The 21,223-nt window shown below is 28.9% G+C and overlaps 3 protein-coding genes and 1 non-coding gene across 6 annotated transcripts; 2 read left to right on the forward strand and 2 right to left on the reverse strand.

Annotated features, from left to right (window-relative positions):
- Positions 1–266: 266 nt before the first annotated feature.
- Positions 267–3,769, forward strand: LOC105650284 (large ribosomal subunit protein cL37). Of its 3 annotated transcripts, XM_089721273.1 has the most exons (4): positions 267–424; positions 511–561; positions 634–972; positions 3,504–3,769. In XM_089721273.1, exons 2-3 carry the CDS (start codon positions 522–524, stop codon positions 954–956), a joined length of 363 nt encoding a protein of 120 aa, XP_089577399.1. In that variant the 5' UTR covers positions 267–424; positions 511–521; the 3' UTR covers positions 957–972; positions 3,504–3,769. The 3 variants fall into 3 exon arrangements, with proteins under 3 accessions (XP_089577399.1, XP_012092543.1, XP_012092542.1); XM_012237153.4 differs by having other exon boundaries at positions 268–561; positions 3,584–3,769; XM_012237152.4 differs by having other exon boundaries at positions 274–561.
- An 11-nt stretch (positions 3,770–3,780) lies between these two features.
- LOC105650286 (18.2 kDa class I heat shock protein) lies at positions 3,781–4,553 on the reverse strand. Its single transcript, XM_012237154.4, has one exon. It carries the CDS (start codon positions 4,388–4,390, stop codon positions 3,935–3,937), a length of 456 nt encoding a protein of 151 aa, XP_012092544.1. The 5' UTR covers positions 4,391–4,553; the 3' UTR covers positions 3,781–3,934.
- Positions 4,554–5,081: 528 nt separating this feature from the next.
- Positions 5,082–5,154, reverse strand: TRNAK-UUU (transfer RNA lysine (anticodon UUU)). The gene has a single exon. It is a non-coding gene; the product is annotated as a tRNA-Lys (tRNA).
- Positions 5,155–6,815: 1,661 nt separating this feature from the next.
- LOC105650297 (flowering-promoting factor 1-like protein 1) lies at positions 6,816–7,499 on the forward strand. The gene has a single exon (XM_012237175.4). It carries the CDS (start codon positions 6,907–6,909, stop codon positions 7,309–7,311), a length of 405 nt encoding a protein of 134 aa, XP_012092565.1. The 5' UTR covers positions 6,816–6,906; the 3' UTR covers positions 7,312–7,499.
- The last annotated feature ends 13,724 nt before the right edge of the window (positions 7,500–21,223 follow it).

Raw genomic sequence — 21,223 nt, forward strand, 5'->3', positions numbered from 1 at the left:
CATCAATCACTTTAGACGTGGGACAAAAAACGAATCCATCAAAGACAATAAACAAAAGTATATCCCAGAAAAGCTTTGAAGGTGTTAAGCTGTAGAATAGATTGAAAACATTTTGTTTAACAAGCACAAAGATTTTACCATAAGTTCATTTGAAATTAAATTCCTCTATTTTTATGTTTATGAAATTTGTTGCCTACCAAATTAAATACACGTATTATATTTTTATCGATGAACAATTACCAGAAAAGCATAGAATCATAAGACCACTACAAAAATCATTTTCCAATTTTTTCCAGAAAAGTTCGTAGGCCGACTGGATTTGGAGATGTTCAGAAATAGACTAGTCCTATTACATTTACACCTGAACTCCCAGCATAGCCCGAACCACACAAGATCCCACCCGTTCGGTATCAAAACCAAAGAGGTAGGCCCCAAAACTCCAAGAGAGGGAAAAAGCGAAAAAAATGGGTGTCTTTCTCATGAGTTTTCCCTCTTTATTTCCTTCTCCAGATTCTGCTTCCATGCCTTTCTCAGCTAACAAAGCCAATGCTATTTCCTCAGGTATCTATCTCTGTTATTTCTTTTAGGGTTTATTCTGCATTTTCCATTAATTTTCTTCTAATTGGCTTTCAGTTTCTGGATTGCACTCGAAATCTACTGATCTACTCTCAAAATCTCTGACTGCTCTGTCCTTCAACTCTCCAATGGCTGTTAAGGCATTAGCTGAAATCAAGGGGACCGGTCCGGATGGTGGAGATTCCGTTTCAGAAAGTGATGAAGAAGACGTGCCTTTGTTTGGCGATCTTTCTTTGGATTCAAAGCTACAACAGAAGCTTGAGCATAAAATGAAGGTGAAATTGGCCAAGAATATAAAGCTTCGAAATAAGAAACTTGTTCGAAAGCGGCGGATGAGAAAGAAGGGAAAATGGCCTCCTTCAAAAGCCAGAAACCTCTGATTTTTGTGCCTTGCAGGTATATTGCACTTAACTCCATACATCTCAATTTCTCAATTTTGCAAGTGTTTTTATGTGGTGTTAAATTGTTAAATATTTGGATTCTCCACTATGTTTTTGAATTTGTAGACAATTTTTTTTAATTATGAAAGCACTGTGATAGACAATTAAAGACTATTCATTAAATAGATTTAAGTGGAATCAACTACTACTACATTGGGATTAAGGTTTTGGGAAGTTGAACTTGCAATTGGGTAATAATCTTTAGGCCTGTTTGAAATCAGAACAGCATAGAGCTTGAAAGATGAGAATGTTGGCTTTTTAACGATAGAAGTTGAGAAGTTTCAGAACAAGAAGACTCCAGAAAGAGAGGAAAGAGAAATTATGGGTTTGGAAAAGGATGAACTGCTAACAAAACTATTGTAGAAGTTGGATGTTCTTTAGCGATTCGTTTCAGGGATTACTAGCATACTCCTCTGAGGCCTGTTGGGGATTATATGAATTGTTTAATTTTATGTTCTCTGTATGCATGTTCGTCCTCAATGCACGTTATAGTACTTTCTCATTTTCTGTGAATCACTCTCTATAGATAGCAGAGTAACATACAAGTGCAGGGTTACATTAAGAATTCATTGTTGTTATACTGATGCCATAAATTTCTTAACTGGACAAATTTGTCAATGAGGTGAAAGGTGTTCAACCACTTCTAGATTTGATGCTTTGCATATATATGCGGCGTAGGACAGCTTGGGGAAAATTCGGCTTTTAGAAATTAGGGTTAGGGTTTGTAGAAAATAAGAACGATAGATTAAAAAACTAAGGCAGTTCTGGTTTTCTTTTAAAATGACAAAGAAAATCAAGTTTCAAGTAGTTGAAGGTAAACTACTGATATCACACTTATAGGATTTAGGACTCACTACTCCTATCAAAAAAGCCTCGCACTTTCTAGGGTTAGAATTGCATCACACAACTCAAATTAAAAGAATAAGTTGCTTAAATTTAGTTCATTGAATTCTAAAAATAAAGCATTACAAGCATGGGGTAGACTTAAAGAAAGTGATTCTAAACCTATACTTGGACTCATATTCCATATAAAAGATTGATATGGCTCCTAAAATGACCAGAAATAATGATATAGCTTTAAAGGACTCCTCCTCTATGTTGCTTCTATATGCTAGTATAACTCAAAATAAAAGTAATGTTAAGGCTCAGAATTAGCATCCAGAATTGGCCAAGTTACTAAATACTAGTGCCTGGAAATTAGCACCTAAAATTGACAAAATTATTGATTTACTCTGCTCAATCTTCAGGGCTGTTTTTCTGCAGAAATTTTTAATCGAATTTCAATGGAATCCCCAATATCATTAACCCACCAAATCAAAGCTTGAGGCGGGTCCCTTTCAGATTTCCTCTATAGACTTCATACTGATTCTGTCAGTGATAAGAAGAGATCATTTATAAATTCCTTCAACAACCAATAGTTGGGGTCTACTTGAATGTAGGCAGAAGGTATGGCTTAGGGAAGCAGAAGGTTGTTATCTAACTTTTCTTTTGATCACCCAATTACCTGATGCAGCCCAAACTTTTTGGTGCAATACATCTAATGCTTCTGTTAACTGGAATATGAATCTGACAGGTGATTTTGCAATTTCCTTTTTCACCTCATTTCCTGTAGCAAGAAAAGCAGGATATCAAGTGTCTGCACAACTCAAAAATCCAGCTTGAGTTTTCTTGACCTATGCATTAAAGATACATAGAAAGATTGAATATAGCTTGTCTTTCTTTTCATAATTTCTACCTTGGGTAATATGTTTTTGGAGAACTATGTTAGGACATGCTCGTTGTAGAGAGGCTGTTGGGTATGGTTTTAATAATTGAAGGAAGTAGAAGGTCCCCTATGGATAGAATGCCTCTTTCTTTTTTGTCATTGTTTTTTCCTACTGCAGTCCTACAAGTCCTTGAAATCTCAATTAAGTTATTTTATTCCTCAAATTTAGGCTGGACTTAAAAATTTTCAGTATTTCATGAAATTTTGAATTTTCATGAAAATTGTAAATTTTGGAAATTTGAATTACTGAGCAATCAAGTTTTGAATGAGTTTCTTCAGATCTTCGAAAAATTTATCCTCTGGTCTGGTAAAGTCCTGTTTTCCTATTATATTCACTGTGCATTTTACAGCTCCATAGGTATTTGGACAGCTCTAAATACAATAACATACTTTAAGATTATTGGTGAACTATGACCCCTAGAAGCCATTTATTCATTTAGCTTAAGGATAACATTTTTGAGTCCCTTTAACTATATTCATTAAGTTCTTATTGCCTGTTCTAGCAAAACCACCCATCAGAGCCATCATTAACCATTTGGCATCGTCAATTTAAAAATACAATTTCGATAGTGGATTTTTAGTGCCAAGTGCAACTTGCATCCTAGACTATATATGATTTTATTTAGTTCTAGATGCTGTGAAGTAGTGGCTTTATTACTTGAAAATGTGATTTCTAAAAACTAATTATTAATGATGTTTCAAATGCTGTTCTGATTTATCAGATTAATCAAATAGAAGTCCTATAGCAGAAGTTCAGGCTATTATCCCATGCTAATGATGCTTCATATTGTTGGTTGAAAAGTTTGGTGCAGCATCCATGGACATGGTGAATGAAGGCTCAGTTCCAACTGTCTTTTGTTGCTCGGCCGAGCCATTACCTTGTAGATGTTACTCGCTATTTTCCAGATTGCTAACCTTGTCTTGAAACACTTATGTACATGTCTTCAACTGATTACCTTTATTTATGGAGCTTTACATTTCCAATTAATTCTGAGCTACTAAAGATTAACAGGTTGTATCCTTTTTGATCATTTTTATTGGAAGTTAGGTAAACTGAGACAAATTAGAAGAAGCCTTACATCAAACACCACCTCATAAATTTCAAATAATCACAACCCATATATTTATAAGTTCGCATACGGGAAATAATAGCTCAACCAGAAATCTCAATAGTTTTGAGATTGGGTTTCTTGATTTCCTCCTTAGGAACAGTCACTGTTAGAACTCCATTTTCCATTGAAGCCTTCACTTGATCCATCTTTGCATTCTCTGGCAGCCTGAATCTCCTCAAGAACTTGCCACTACTACGCTCCACGCGATGCCACTTGTCATTCTTATCTTCCTTCTCCATATTTCTCTCTCCGCTGATTTGAAGCACTCTATCATCTTCAATCTCTACCTTCACTTCCTCTTTTTTAAGCCCAGGAAGATCAGCCTTGAATACATGAGCTTCTGGTGTCTCTTTCCAGTCGATCCGAGCATTTACAAAAGCAGAATTTTCTCGAGAAACTATTGAAGATGAAGAAGAAAATGGAAAATCCTTGAACGGATCCCACAAATCGAAAGCGCTGCTTCGCGAGTCACCGAAGAAACTTGGAATCATAGCCATTTCTACTTTGCTTATCGCTAAGAACAGTTCTGATAGGTAACAGAGATAGTAATCTTCTCATCGATGGTGAGATTAATGTGGGTTTGATATTTATAGGAGCAGAAGAGAGACTGTGGTTGTTTCTGGGGAATTCTAATTGGGCTTTCGTTAACAAAATACGTCTATATATGGAAAATTCTCGAAGCTTCAGTGCTTCAAAAGATTGATCAATCAGGCTTTGGGCATTTTTCTCGGACTTTCTTGAACCTCTGTTGTGGGTTTTCAAATGGGTCCAGTCTTAATGTCGTTTTTTTCTGTTTCTTGCAACACCAATTTATTTGTCATTTTTTCCTTTAGCAAGATCTTCCTTGTATTTTTTTTTTTTTTATCTTCTCTCTTTAAAAAATTTTTTTTAGATATTCCGCGATTTGAGATCTCCTGTTGGGGGCTTAAATTGCATGATTTGATCCCTTGATGGATTCACCATTTTATTAATTTATTTACTACGTTATGTGTAAGATGATTTTGATTTCCATTTTCACAAATTAAAAATGAATTTTTAAAAATTAATGGCGAATACAATATAAACTGTTATCACAGCTAACTTTCAAAATAATAATAATAATAATAATTAAGAGCTAAAACTTAACTTTCGAAAAAATAATTTATTTTTTCTTTTTGATTAGTCCTGAAGTATAATCTTATTAAAAATCGCCGTCTGTGGGAATCGAACCCACGACCACATGGTTAAAAGCCATGCGCTCTACCAGCTGAGCTAAGACGGCTTTCGATTGAACTTTCGCTATAAATATTATAGGAAACATTTGGTTCCTGATGGATATTCCTTTTGGCTTGCATGCCTAAAAATACAAGTTCCCCTCTTAACTTGTTGCTAAATTAGGGGTATGCATAGCTTGATTTGGTACAAATTTTAAGTTCTTATCCTAAAAAATTAAAGATATAAACAAAACTATTATTAAGATCAATTTTAGTTTATGAACGTATACCTGTTGTACTTATATAAGCCCATGTTTTATATTGAAATTGATTAAGAAAAAAGTGTTAAAGAGAGTAAAAAAGAAAACAGAAAACAATCTTCTGCTGCTGCTTGGAATGACTCAGTTAAAAAGCAGGTTAGTCTTTCCTTTAATTACTGAACTTTAAAAAAAAACAGGTAACTTCACAACTTTCCTTATTTTACATTTTGTAGTTTGGTTCTACAATTTTAATTGGTTTAACTTCAGTTTTGGATTTTACTATTTCAGTTTTCTCTCTCTTTTTTTTTTTAAATTATTAAAATTAGCCCCAACTATGACCAAATTTCAAATCTTACACCTTCAAAACTAGAGGTGAACGTATGTTGTAGCTAATTGAAAACTAATCCAAATTGATTGGTTCATTTTTAATTATCAATTTTGATTTATATATATTACGAGCCCATAAATTTCAAAGTTGATGACTTTTGTTGGAATTCACAATCTTGTATTTCTACCTTGAACATAATCATAGTACCATTAAAACAAATTAAGCTCATATTTAGAATTCAAAATTTATACCTCATTGCATTAAGAATGCTCTATTGTCACCATAACGAACATGAAAACACTGACCAAATATTTTTTTTAGCAAATAAAAAAATGTACCATCATACCCTAGACTTTGCACAAGTGTTTTAACGTTGGAATCAAGTTGATATTTAAGTAAAACTCTTCCATCAAATCAATTTTAAATTTCAAATCTTAACTTTATAAGTAAAATTCGATTGAAAATATAATTGATTGAATACATAAATTTACCGGTAAAATAATTATGTCAAACCAATAGATCAGATGCAAAATGGAAAGAGTCCTAAAATGTACTAATGATAAAAAACAAAAAAAAAAGGTGATCACATGGGATAATGCAAGAAGAGTCCATTCAACGATTTTTTTTTTTTATAAGGCCTTGATGTTACTCTGTGCCTATGCTAGTATACTGACAACTTTCAGTGACGTTCCTCTTTCTGTTCTTTTTTTTTCGTTTAATCTTGCGTCACCGATCGAGTTTTATTTTAGTCTATTTAACATTTTAATTTATAAAATTATATATATTAAATATTTTAATTTTTAAATTTATTTATTTAAAATTTTAATTTATAAAATTAATTCAATTAAACACTTATTAAAAAGTTAAAAATTAAAAAAATTATTGTTTCAATTATGATATCAACATATCAAATTGATATCTTACAGATAAAAGCTAAATTTCTTAAAAATTATTTATATTAGTATTAAAACGTGTGTAGTATCCTAATTTATAAATTAAAGAGTATGATAAGATTATCTGCAAATTTTCAGAGTGCAAAATGATAAAGTTGCAAATTAAGAAATGAATTTATATATTCAGCCGAGTACGATTCAATTTGGTTAATCTAACGGCTTCGTTCGTTTGGTTCCCATCCGTGTGCTCTTCCTCCTATATAAATAAATAACAATTAAGCGCACAACTCCCTTGCACCCCTTCACCGTTCCTCTCTCGCGCACACACTCTGTCTCTCAATGTCTGGTGTGTGGATATTTGACAAGAAAGGTGTAGCACGGTTGAGAAGCAACCCAACAAGAGAATCTTTCGAGCAGAAAGAGCCACCACCTCACGGCACAGCCACAGCACCTGGTGCTCGACCGAGGGTTCTTGTTTACCTTCCAGCCAACCAAGTTATTCACTCTTACACTGAACTCGAACAGCGTCTACTCGAACTCGGCTGGACTCGTTACTATAACTGTAGCCAACCAAACCTTCTCCAGTTCCACAAGTCCGACCATTCTGCCGATCTTATATCTCTCCCTATAAATTTCTCCAACTTTAAGTCGTTTCATATGTACGATATTGTCGTCAAGAACCGCTCTTTCTTTGAAGTTCGTGATCCTTTCCCTAAAGATGTTACGACTGAGTACAGTCCTTGATCATCTTCTACATTTATCTATACCCATTTTGGTCTGCTTAAGCTTCATCTTGTAAGGTTTAGGTTTGACTCTCTGTATCTTTGTGTAAAATGTAGATGCAAAACCCTAAAGATTAGTTTAATTGGCAAGTCAATTTGCTATTCACTTTGTTCATCAAGATATATATGTATTCCATAGTCATATTACAAGTTAGATTTCTTATATTTTACAAAATCTTTAGGCCATCTTATATGTATTTCATAATTAGGAAATGCAATTCTTCAAATATGATTTCTGTTTTTTTTTTTTTTTTTTTTAATTCATAAAGAATTTTATTTTCTTTTTAGGATTTCTATGTTTGAGTAACTTAAAAATTCACTTTGAAACAATATATAATTTTAGTTACAACCAACAAATTAATTATACTTAATTATTCAAAATAAGCTTAGATAATTTGATCATTAACTATTAGCTTTCTCTTCTATTTGCATTCACATTTCAGAAAAAACCCAATAAAGCTTTTATTTCTAGTATCTTAATTTAATTACTAAATCAAGTATATTTAATGAATAATGTGAAATTAATAGCATTTTTTCAGTCTATATTCACTGGTATCTGAAAGCCAACTAAGCTCCAACCATGTCCCGATTTGAATATTATAGATTTCATATTGGGATGACTCTCCTAGGATTAAAAATGTTTTTTGATTGCATTGAATTTAATAAAACTCATCAAACACAGCATAAGGGTTTCAAATTTCTTGGTTAGAGTATATATATGTATATATATATGGGACGATTCTCCTAAGGTTAAAAATGCCTTTTGAATATATGTTTCCATTAGGCATATCATGAATAATTATGTTTTATATGTATAACTGAGATAAGCTATTGGTAAAATATTCCAAATTTGATTTTGAAAAAATTCAGTTTGAATTTATTCAATAATATAATTTTAATAAACAAGCATATCTCGGAATTTAGTTTTAAATTTGTACAAAATCTGACTTGATTTGAAATTATAGCTCTCTATAACCCTAAATCAGATCTATGAAAATTAAAATATGTATTAATGATATGAATTTATTCTTAATATATTAAAATACTATATAATTTTATTTAACTTATAAATGGAGTGATGAACTATATAAAATAATGTTATTTATCTATATTCTTTAAATAAAAAACTATTAAGATTTTAAAGTACAAAATCTTTCTTTGGTTATTTCCATTAATTAAATATATAAATTGAAAAAAAAAAAAGAAAGAAGAGAGAGATGAATGCAAACGTTTGTTAGGTCGTCAAGTGATAAAATCAAAAGGATGACAACTCAACATGATTGATGTGGTGACATTTTTATTACTTAGATTTGAACACTTTTTAAATTCATATATCATATATATAGAAAAGGTCCATTTCTATTAATTTATACTTTTCGTACCAAAAGAATTAAAATTGCATTGTCCTTCGTTTCACGCAGTCTTTAACCCTAAAGTTAATTGGATGCAGTTGAATTGTTTTTTCAAAAAATCACCATTTTAATATTATTAATTATTTTATTTTTTTATTATGAATATATTATGAATTTCATCCCTTTAGAGTACACATGATAGCGACAACACATATCTTTTAACCAACAGAATATTTTTATCAAGACATGCTATATTACATACACACCTTATCAAGATTTCGATTCTCATAAATAAATTAAATATGTATTAAAAGCATTTTAATCTTTAATAGGAAATGATTCAAATATAAATTGAAATAATTACGATTTACAATGGTCATTTATGTTTTTACCCCAATAATTAAATCTTAATCAATAAAATATGAAATGAACTCACCTCCCAATGAAATAAACATTTTTGAAATTGATATCATAACATCAAAATTACTCTCTTGTAAAAGTAAATGGATTAAAATACAGGATTGAGTTAAATATTAGAGAGAAGGGAAGAGTGTAATATAGCATGTGAAGGGTCTGATACAGAATTGTCAGGTTTTGAAGTCTAAAAGCAAAAATAAAAAGCTGAAATATTCATGTGGAAGCTGCTATATCTTCAAATACAGCAGTCCCGTGTTGTGTATTGCAAAAATATTTATATTTCAAACCATTATTGCGGCTAAGGTCTATGCCTACTAGGTTTCTTCCTCTTCCTCTTCCTCCTCCATTACCTATAGCTTTACCTGTCGGACTTTGAACATTCACGAGCTACAAACCATGTTTACTCTTCAACAGACCCGTCTGTAATCTAAATGGTCCTCAACTAGAGTTCATGGAGTTTCAAACTAAATCAACTTAGTTCATTGAAAAATGTTTTTCCAAATAAATAATAATAATAATCATAATAATAAACTAGAAAAATTTAAATGCCTGTAAGATTTAGAATTTGTGTTTTATAAGGTTTTTGGAATTTAAATTTTAGGTTTTAGCTTATTAGGATTTTAAGGTTTAAAATATTAGGGTTTCATGGGTTCAAAGTTTAGGTTTCAAGTATAGTTAATTTTATTATTTTTAATTGTATCACTACAATTATAATCAAATCAATACATAAGAACCTTAATTTTCTAATATTCATTGGGGTTAGGTTTTAACGTTTTAGAATATACTATGTTAAGATTTAACGTTTAGATTTTGGATTTAGGGTATAAGGTTTAGTATAATTTTATTATTTTTAATCGTGTTTTGTCTATCTGGAATCCCGCAACTTAGACATACCAAACAAAACAATTTACAAACTTTCTAATTAAGTTGGTATTGACACGAAGTCAATTGATTTGGTATATAAATGGTTAATGTGATATAGATAGGTTGCAAATGAGTTGAGCCATTAATGACTATTTAAAATTTAACTTTAAAAAGCTCTTTTCAACTCATTTAATAAATTTAACCAGTCGAGTTCAAATTTATAAAGGAATACTTTTTAACAATAAATTATGAACAAAAAAAAAAGTTCAAACTTGATTTCAACTTTGAATTAAGTTTGAGCAAAACTCCAACTCTAGTATACTTTATCTGATCCAATCCGATCTTAATAAAATTCAATTCGACTAGATTTACTTATAACCCTAAATATGCATTTAAAGAAGGAATGTGAAAAATATATTTTACATTAGATATCTCGAATTCAATAACAAAAATTTAGGAAAAAAAAAAGATTTCTTCTCCATAAAATGGTAATAAAATGTAATGTAATATAATGTAAGGAATAAAGAAATTAACTTAGCCTAACACAACTTTCGAGCTAGCGAAGCAGGTCAATGCGCTTATAAATAGGAGATGGAGTCAACATATTTCTTGTATATGCTGCTAAATTAATATATTCTGTTTTCCTTTTCTTCAAATAAGAAAAAAAAAAAGGCATTTTATGCATTACATTTTACTAGGAACTGTCTAATTCAGATCGCTTAGCAATAGTTCAAATTTTTTGCCTCTTCCCAGCAGATATATTTAGTGAAGATCGAACTCGAGAGCTTTTCGCACATATTCAGACTGCGTTACCAATTAAATCACAACTCGCATGTACACTAAATTTATTTTAGTTAACCAATATTGGTTGGAACGAAGTAGTTGAGTTTTTTTTTTTTTTTTTTCACAAAAATTTCAAGTTCAAGTTTTATATATGAAAATTAACCCTTTAGGAGAGTCACGCCTATATAGAGCCCGTAATACTCGAACCGGGCATATGGATGAAAAAAGTATATATTCAGTTACATTCTATTGCGTTACGTTTCAGTTCATCAAACAGAAATTTAACCATCACGAGATGTAGATTTCAATGATTGATTTACGTGGAGGCATGACAATGTCTTGAAGAAGGCATTTCGTGCATCATATTGGCTGTGGGTTTCATTGGGTTCACCTATTTAGCTACGTTATGACCGAAACTCCCTCTGGTCATAGGTACGTGTCAGTTAGAATTTTGGCCCAAAAATACTAGAATGGGTAAAAAGGTAATTAAATACAGATTTTAATTAAAAAAATTAAAGAAAAAAGAAACGAATGAAAATAAAAGAAACAAAGTGAAAGATCACAAATTCACAACTGGATTGATTGGACATAAGCAGCGGGTGATCACAGTGTCAGATTTCCGGATCGCCGTACAGATGATTTGACCACCCCCACTCAACCTTCATTGACCACCTTTCCTTTTGGTCTTTTTCTTCTTCTTTTTGTAAGAAAAACGACGAAGACAGTGAGTCCATTAAAATAATTTTGGTTATTTTCTAAAAAAAATAAGCATCATTCATTGTAAGTCTAAATATTAAATATATTATTTATTGAATTTAATTAATTTACTCATAAAACTCAAATTTTTAATATAATAACATAACTTGCACACGAACCTATGCAAGAAAAGTTAAAGTTCTCATCTAGGATATATCGTGATGCACCCGTGTTGGCGATTGTATTATGGCATGGCCACTGGTTCGGTTTAAACCAGAACAGAACTGAAACTTAACTGTATTGTAGATGAATTGAAATCGACAGTTCAAAATTTTAAACTGAAATCGGCGGTTCAAGAGTCGATTAAGGTTCATGTGAATGTTAAAATATGAATTGGAACCGATGGTTTCGATCCGGTTCGAGCCTGAAATTTTTTATTTTTATTTTCAAAATGACAATTACTTAGCCTATTTTATACATTTCTAAAAATCTCAATAATATTTTACTACATGATATACTTTACTTGAATTTTTTTTAAAATACACTTTACTTTAAAAGTTAAAATTCTAAAAAGTGAAATGGTAAAAAAAAAAGGAGAAATATTTAGTCTAAACTTATATTATTTTTAACTTTTTTTTTTACCGTTTTAAATTGTTTTCTAAGTTTAAAATTACAATCTTTTGAAGCATTTTTCAAAATTTTCTTAGAATTTATTTAATTAATAACACTGAAACAAAATAAAGTGATAATTTATTTGATTATTTTATAAAATTAATTAATTTTATTCTTATATGAGTATGAACATTGTAAAATTTATTTAAATAAAATTTACCAATATTTTTTAAACTCATATTAATATTTAGGAAAAAAAAAATGTAACGTTAGAATCGATTAAAAAAATATATATATATATCGCCGAAAACCGTGATCGGAACCGTCAGTTCATCGGAACCGGCGGTACAAAAATTGATTCAAATTTAATATTTTAAAAATTTTAAACCGTCGGTTCCATGAACCAGAATCCATGTCTAATTGTATACTTGTCAAGCGGCTTAATTGCTACTTGAGGGGGAGGAGTGTTGAAACAAGTTGGTCTTGGGCTACCCACCTTAAAGTTCAGTGTAACCAAGCTTGGCCCAGATTATTTATATGGGCCAGTTGCCTTACTGTCCGTTTCAAGGCCCAAAATACAAACTACACCAAGCATTGTTATACTTGCTCTCTCTTTTCTGTCAAAAAAGAGGTATTCACACCCTTGCCATTAGATCAACTTCATTAAAATAGATTAGAACCACCAAAACCCTCGTTAAGTGAAATTTTTATATTATACTCTTCAATATATCAAAATAGATAGATAAATAGCAAAAAATATAATTATGATTTTTTCTTATTATGAGAGTGATAATAAATTAGTAGCTAGACGTGTGTTTCGAGAGCGTAGATCGATAATAATGAAATTTATAAAGATAAATAAAAAAATAAAAATTATTTTGAATTATTTTAGAATTAGCATAAAATAACTTTTAATGTCATTAAAATTCATGAATTTATTTTAAATAATTAAAATTTATATAAATCGTGACCTTATCATGTTATTAACTCTAACGTTATAAGTAAAGTAATCAATTATATTTAACATAATATAATAACTTAATTAAGGTTTAATTAATTGAAAATTTGAAGAAATAGTGAAATAGTTTTAGTATGACTGAGACAAAGCTGGTTGGTTAATCAATTTAGCTTAAAATAGGGAATGAAGAATGATTGGTCTATTCCAATGTAAGACCAATATGGTCTATTCTCTATTGTCATTTAAGACTTCCAGGATGGCTGCGGCCGCCGCCCGCCGGCGGATTATCCATATTGTAAAATGCATACAATCAAAACAAATGAGGGTGACTGTACTAGTGGGCAACATATAGTTAAAGCTTTTGTGTTCAATCCTAATACAATACCTTAGATTGCATGAACAAATTAAAAGGTCTAACGTATTTATGTTGTACAATGATGTTTCTCGAACATTTTTTAAAATGCGTACAATTATTATTTTAATTTTATTAATTTTGAACACTTTAATAACATTTTTGAAAGTTTTAAAACTATTATATAAATTTTATTAATAAAAATTTCAAATTGACGACTTAAATAAACTAGATAACTGTGTACTTAAAATTAAAAATTATTCTATATATAAAAGAAGGTAAACACCATAAATCACAATTGACCACTAATAATTGACCATAAATCACATTTCAAAAAAAAAAAACAATCAAGAATAATAATTGATCACTAATAAAACACAATTGCTAAGCCACATAGGTCCTAAAACATTGTTTTCAAGTTCAAAGTAGACATTAACGCCTTACTCCCTGTTTGATAGCGGTCTTTAAAGTAGTGTTTAGTATTTTAATTAGGACAAACACTATCTTAGTTAATTATAGCGTTTGATAATACAGTATCTATCATAACAACGTAGAGTTTGAAACAATATTTCATGAAACATTATCTTTATTAACATTTATTTTTATAATTTTTTTATAACACCTACACCCATTATTTATCTTTATCTTATTTTTCATTTTCATACCTTTTTTTTGTCGTTTTGTATTAAACAGTTTTTTGTACTAAATACTTTTATTCTAAATCGATATATAAGCAGCTAACAACTAACAGCTACTCCCTTCGTTCTTTTTATATAGGAAAGTTTCTATCTTGAGTATTCTTTTTATATAGAAAATTTTGCATAATTTAATAAATTTGAGAATCATGCCAATGTGAAAAGTCTATTTTACCTTTGTTTTCATACTTTATGAAGCTTTTAGTGTGAGATATTCTCAAGATAGTGATAGACAAAAGTATAGATGAGCATTTAATATGAATAAATTATGGTGAATGGATTTTTTACATCAATTTCTATCGTATAAAAAATGTGCTCATATAGATTATATGAACACCGATTAAAATGAAGTTTGAATAGAAAAATGACACAAAATTTTCAAGTTGACCACATTGAAAGGAATTTTTACAGATTTCGCCAAAAATTTAAAAACTTATGCAAATTTAAAGTATGTTTTCAATAATCAAAGGCAATTGGAAGGTTAAATGAATATAAATTTTCATATTCTCGTACAACTTTCCCAAATAAATGACAAAAAACGAATTTCTCTCCACATGTTAGAGCATAAACTTCATTTTTGCAACTGTTTATATTCCATTTATTCCAACAAAACATTTAAAATCTCATTGAATATTGAAACATAATTTAAGACATGCATTGATATTAGAGGAGAAATAAATGATATATTAGAAGTAACTTCGAAAAAAAATTCCAAAAAAAAGTTAGCTAAATTATTTTTTTAATCTTGATGAAAAATTAGTTGTCCTACATAAAAAAAACAGAGGGAGTAATATCTAACAGCCAACTACTAGCAAAATAGCTGATAGCCATTAAAACAACTAATAATTATTAAAACAGCTAAAATTGCCGAATAGACCCTTAATTTATAGTAGTTAACTCTTTTTTACCTTTGAGATTAATATATTTTTATACTATTAGTCCTCGTACGGCAGAAGCGCTGGGATTTCAAGGAGAAAGGATTTATGAACATATAGAACATATATTTTGAGTCTGATTCTTCTTTTTTACCGATTGGACACCCCTAGACGACGAATGGTGTTAATGTGTTCTTCGTGTCTTGGCACACCCTACTATTTCTATGTTTGATAACGTTGAATAAGGTTCTTGTCTCTCTTTCCCTGTTTTTAATTAATGTAATTAACTTTAATCAAATTATTTAATAAAATCAAATTTTATTTTTAAAAAAAGCCTTTAAAAATTAATATAAATTAGTATAGAACTGTTGAATAAACTTTAATACAGCCTAGATCTATTGTTCATAGAATTTGTTTGACAGGAATATACAATAATTAGAAGCGTACCTTGATCCATAACAACAATCTATGTTATGGATTACCTCGTTGCGACAATTCGATTCTCACCGTAACAGTAGATCTATGTTTCTTCGTCTGACGTTTTGTCCGTAAGTTTTCTCTCAATGGTCAGAGATTATCTAAGTTACGGGAGTTTCTTTTCACGCTCTCTCAAGCTATCACTGTATGTGTTTGAGGCAGCCGACACAGTCTCTGTTTTTGTTTTCTTTTTTGTGTTAACCTTAAACTGTTGATTCCTTTATCTTTTATAAGTCAGAGGAAAGATATTAAAACCCTAACTGGCCCTTATCCATTAAGCCCAATAATCATCATTTTAGGCCATCTTAATTCGAACCAGCCCATTAATTACATGGGCCATTCAGATTATTAAAATAATCTAACAAGAAGGCTTAAAATTTTAATCAATTCTCGAAAATTATAATTTTTTTATTTTACATAATAATTTACAGAAAAAATCTGTCTACACTAAGTATATGGAACCACTCATCACTTATTTTTATTCTTATATTTTGTAGGCTTTCCTTCTACTCGAACTATTTGAAAGGATCCTCATTCAATAGAACTAGTATAACCTCCACGCAACTTTCTTTTTAAGATCAATTTAACTCAATTAATTTTTTAAAAATAATTTCATTTTAATGAAATGAGAAAATTAAATCTTTATAAATTTAGTATGATGTGTTAAAAGTAATTTTTTAAAAAATTACTAATTCTATAGATTGACCTAAATATAAAATGCAATAATGCAAGATAATGGAAATGCATGATTTTGTTTAGGTAGAAGCAATGATGGTGCATAATTCTCAAGACAGCCTAATACCCAAACATACTTGTTAAAAGAGGAAAGTTGTTTTGTGTACAATACAATATTATTATGTTTGCTCTAATATTAACTCTTCTCCTTCTTCTTCTAATTCTTCCATTTCTGACCACCATTATTGTTGCTTGTGGAGTTGTTTTAGGTGTAATAATAATGCTTGGTTAAAGTTAAATGTATTGTGCTTTGTGAGTGTATTTCACAACCTTCCCAAGAATTTTTCTAGCAATAGATTTGGAAACAATTATAAAAATTATATATTTGGTATTCGCACCATCAGTTTCACCTTCAATTTTTCGACCAGTTGCAATTTTATCTAAATCAACCTTTATATCTTGGGCCCCCTAAATTTATTAATCTAGTTGCAATTACACTCTAATTTGCTTTTAAAGAGTAATTGCATTCTAAAAGTGAATTAGAACATCCTGAACTAATCAATTTATTGAATTTTCACCCTAAAAATAAATTAAAGTTAGAATTATAATTAAAATAATATAAACATAGACTCAATAATCAATCCAAATTTAATTAAATGCAATACATAACATTTGAATTAAAAGAAAAAATTTATCATATTTTTCCTCTTTTTTTTTTTCCTTTAGCTTATTATTTTTCTCTTTTTTGTAGGAGATTAAATAATGGCTACAACGACAATGATAAAAAAATTACCGTATTTGTTTCGTCATCCTAGGAAGTATAATCCTGAATTAGTATCCAACTCATTAGCATCTTAAAATTGGTTTAATTTTACAATCAAAGAGAAAATTCTGATTTTTTTTTTTTGGTTTATTATATGAATACTTGGGCTTGATTTTAGTATTTATTAGTTAAATACTTGGATTGTTTATAGAATCCATTTTTTACATTGTTTTTATCAAAAGTCCAACCTTAATTTACTTTTAAGGTGCAATTGCAACAAATCGATAAATTCAGGATGTTGTAATTCACCTTTAGAATGCAATTGCATTTTAAAAGCAAATTAAACTATAATTACAACTATGTTGATAAGTTCAGGGTGCCCAAAATACAAAGATATTGATTTAGAGTGAATTTGCAACTATTTGAAAAGTTTAGAGTGAAATTGAATGTTATGCCTTCGGCAGGGAGCTAGTAATTAATTTTCTACTTTCAAAAGTTAATTTAGGATATTTGATTTAATAATTTAAATGAAAACTTCAAAAAAATTTTGTGGTTAATTATTTAATAATATAATAAAACATTTAAAATTTAGAATTGTAGTCCTAAATATTTAACCTTTTAATTATTAGTCGATAATTTTTTTTTTTATTCATTGGAAGACCCAACGAATCATTAACTTAGATCATCAAATTGGTGAAACTAAATACGCTTATAGTCAAAAGACTTGAATCTTACTTTCTATTTTTCACATTATTAGAAATACTAATCGAACTGCACCTAATTACAATTAATTGTAATTGCAAATTAAACAAACAAGAAATTTAATTTAATTAATTAAAATTCTAATTATTTTTGTTAACTTTTTTATTCTCAGTTAATCCTGCAATTCATGAGAAAATCTCTAAAATGAATTTCAACAATAAAAATTTGTAAAATTTGAGCAAAACAACTCATGCTTTAGTTTCTTGAAAATGGGTAATAAATTTGATAAAAATAGTCATATTTATTACAAAATTCATGTATTAGATTAGAAGAAGAAAAACACGTATTTTATAAAATTTTTACCTTTTTTTTTTTTTTGAAAGGAAAATAAAATTTTTACCTAATGTCAACAATGTGCTTGTTTCGTATGTATATGAAAAATCTATTAAATTATAAATAATTATCAATTTATCAAAAGTTAGGAATACCCGCAATATGAGTATTTACTTTTCTACTACGTTCTTTGATCCACTAACCAAGAAACTTTTCCATTAAGCATCCTAATTGGTTCGGTTTAGATCAAAACCGACTCGGTGAAAGCTGAAATCATAATTAATTTACGGATTTTGAATTTGGGTTTAATTTCGATTTGACTCTCCCAACAATTTCAATAAACAAAAATCTAAAACTACTCATTGAAATAAATCGAGAAAATTAATTTTGGTTTCAAATTTTAAGTTTTTTTTAATATATATAGAGGCTTAATGGATCAGAAAAACATATGGGTTACACAACAAGGGTAGGTGGGTATGACTCTTCTTTGAATAATATTCACCACATTGGTGATAACTTTTGTAATGGAGATGATTCGAACTTCAAACCTCTCTTTTCTAATGTTTTCTCGAAGACATGAGAAAACTAACTAGAGCACAGTTGGTTGGATTCAAATTTTAAATTTCATAGTGCCCCAATTTAGCGAATCTAATTACCACCGTAATAAAGTATTATATTAATTATGTGAACTTAAGCATGTTCAACATTTTAGTAGTTATTCCTTAAACTTTAAACATTAATATAAAAGTTAAAGTTATATCACCAAATAATATAAATAATAAAAGTAATGTTAATTAAATCAAAACATTAAAGCTTTATTCTGCAGTAACTTTTGAGCTGGCTTTTAACGTTTTAACCAAATTAAAACTCTACATCTTTAATTGTATTGTTTGGCAATATAACTTTTGTAATAACTTTTACAAGTTGAGTGAACTTTTATTATTTAGATTAGGACCTAGGGTGCGAAATCACTCCTAAAATGAATTTAATTTTACAACGGATTCCCTAACTGCTAAGATCTGTGTCTTTCTTTAATAGCGGAGATAAGAGAAGAAGCTTATAACATAACTTTTATAATACGAGCTAATAGCTAACTGTTAATAGAACAATTAACGATTACTATAATAGCTACAATTGATATAACAGCTAATATAAACGTTGCATCAAGAGCGGTTGCAAAACAAGTTCTTAACATAGCTTTCAAGCAATTTTCTTCCAGAAGAAAAACAACAAATTCAATTGCGTTGAAATTTATTTTTTCCATTAAGAGAAAAAATAGGATGCGTCAGGTTTTTGTAGTTTTGATCCAATGAAAATTGTACAGCAGTGCAAAGTGGACTTGGTCTTGCTAGTTTACATGGAAGTCAAAAAACTCTTTTAAGATGCAATTGACTAACCTTAGCATTCTTTTCTTGAAAATTTATTAGAACGCCGTAATGGATATATCTGTAACGTATTTTTTTTTTCTTCTTTTTAGTAACTTCTAAAATTATAATTCATGACTTTTTATGTCAATAACTTGTTTTAGTTTGACTATAAAATAATATTATAGTAGTAATTTGTACATAAATATTATATTAGGCTCTTTTTGTTTCTGTAAAATAACTTGAAGGAAAATATTTTTTACAATTTTTCGTTATTTAAAGCATTTAGGAAAATAAGTCAACGGAAATAATTTTCCTCGCTAAAGGAAAATTAAGTTATTTTAAAGGAAAATGACTTTTCATTTTCAAGAACGTAAAACATTTTCCAGAAATTGACAAGCTTATTATGACTTTATAAATCCATATTTTTAATTTATTAATCATTGATAGCCACTACCACTAATCACTGTTCACCACTGGCGCCATGAACCACCCCCGGTCACCAGCGACTTTCATAATTTACCATTTTTTTCATTCTTCTTATATTTAAGAATACAATTTTTAAAATATGAAATTTCTATTATTATTAATATTTTTATAGTTTTATGAGTTAAAAATTTTAATGTTTTTAGTTAATTTTAAATATTTTAATCAAACAACAGAAAATAAGTCATTTGAAAAATATTTTTTAAGAAAATATTTTTCAAAAGTAAGTTATTTTTAAAAAATAAATGGAGTCTTAGGATGAATTTAGGGTTCACGTTTAAGTGTAAAGATTTCATATTTAGACAGTAAAATAGAAAATTTAAAAGTTTGAATGTCAAATTCATAATTATCTCTATTATATAAGGACTTCTTGTTAAGAAAATATATATTTATCTTATGGACCAATCATTAATAGCTATTTAAAATCTGATATTTTTTTTTTAATTCACTGAAAGCTTTTATAAATCGAAATAACATTGTAGGTTACACAATAGAGATAGATTTTCTCTTAACTCACCAAATTAGTAACAACTGTAATCAAGAAGACTTGAACTCGAGATCTCCCACTCCCTCACATAAGTGAAAAACCAATCAGACCGCCACCTGATTGGTTTAAAATCGGATATATGAATTTATGGAATTTAAGTGATGAAATCTAATAGACAAAAAACATGTGATAATCTATGAAATTGATAAATTTCTTAGTACCTATAATTCTACCGTTTTAACAGAGAGAGATAAATTCCAGTGATGAAATTTAAATTACCTAATTTTATGTTAAATATATATTTTTAAATTCATGGAATATCAGTTTGGTTGGAGGGTAAATTAGTTTCATCTGCATAACTAATCACTAGTTGACTAGTCATTTGTCTGAGTAGATGTGGACACCTTGTTGTGCAAGCAAAAAAATTTCATTGAACTTATAATCTAACCAATTTTATGAATAGACACCGGGCAGATTCAAATTGAAAATGACCTCATCTTGTACTATCTCCATTATATAATAATTATATATTTAAGAAAATAATTTTTTAAAAATATTTATTACATTTATAGTTTTAAAAAGTAATATAATTTTTTTTATATTTACGTTTTATATATGATCAATAGCTATTATTTTAATTAAATAATTTTTTTAAAAGAATTAATATTAAATTAAGAGTAATATAATCAATTACTTAATAATTTATTGTAATTTAAATAAATTTAATAATTTTTTTAATAATTTAAAATTTTAAATATAATTAATATTATGAAACAGAAATAATAGTTTATTTGGCCCGCAATCATGGATTGCTTTGTTAAACTAAAATTGATTCTTCGGTGGATCAATTTATGTTCTTTTGCCTAAAATAATAATAATAATAATAATAATAACAAACTAACTAACTGAAACCAGCTTTATCTGTCGATTTTTATTACAAAAGAAATACTAACAATAATAACAACAAAAGAAAGAATTAAATA

The sequence above is a fragment of the Jatropha curcas genome, chromosome 5, assembly GCF_041381405.1.
Source record: "Jatropha curcas cultivar XTBG-Jc1 chromosome 5, XTBG_Jcur_1.0, whole genome shotgun sequence".
Classification (NCBI taxonomy): Eukaryota; Viridiplantae; Streptophyta; class Magnoliopsida; order Malpighiales; family Euphorbiaceae; genus Jatropha; species Jatropha curcas.

Excerpts from the sequence above, each read along its gene's own strand:
- LOC105650297 (XM_012237175.4), top strand. The coding sequence starts at position 6,907 with ATGTCTGGTGTGTGGATATTTGACAAGAAAGGTGTAGCACGGTTGAGA.
- LOC105650286 (XM_012237154.4), bottom strand. The coding sequence starts at position 4,390 with ATGGCTATGATTCCAAGTTTCTTCGGTGACTCGCGAAGCAGCGCTTTC.
- LOC105650284 (XM_012237153.4), top strand. The coding sequence starts at position 465 with ATGGGTGTCTTTCTCATGAGTTTTCCCTCTTTATTTCCTTCTCCAGAT. Across the intron at positions 562-633 it reads AGCCAATGCTATTTCCTCAG|TTTCTGGATTGCACTCGAAA; the intron begins GTATCTATCTCT and ends ATTGGCTTTCAG.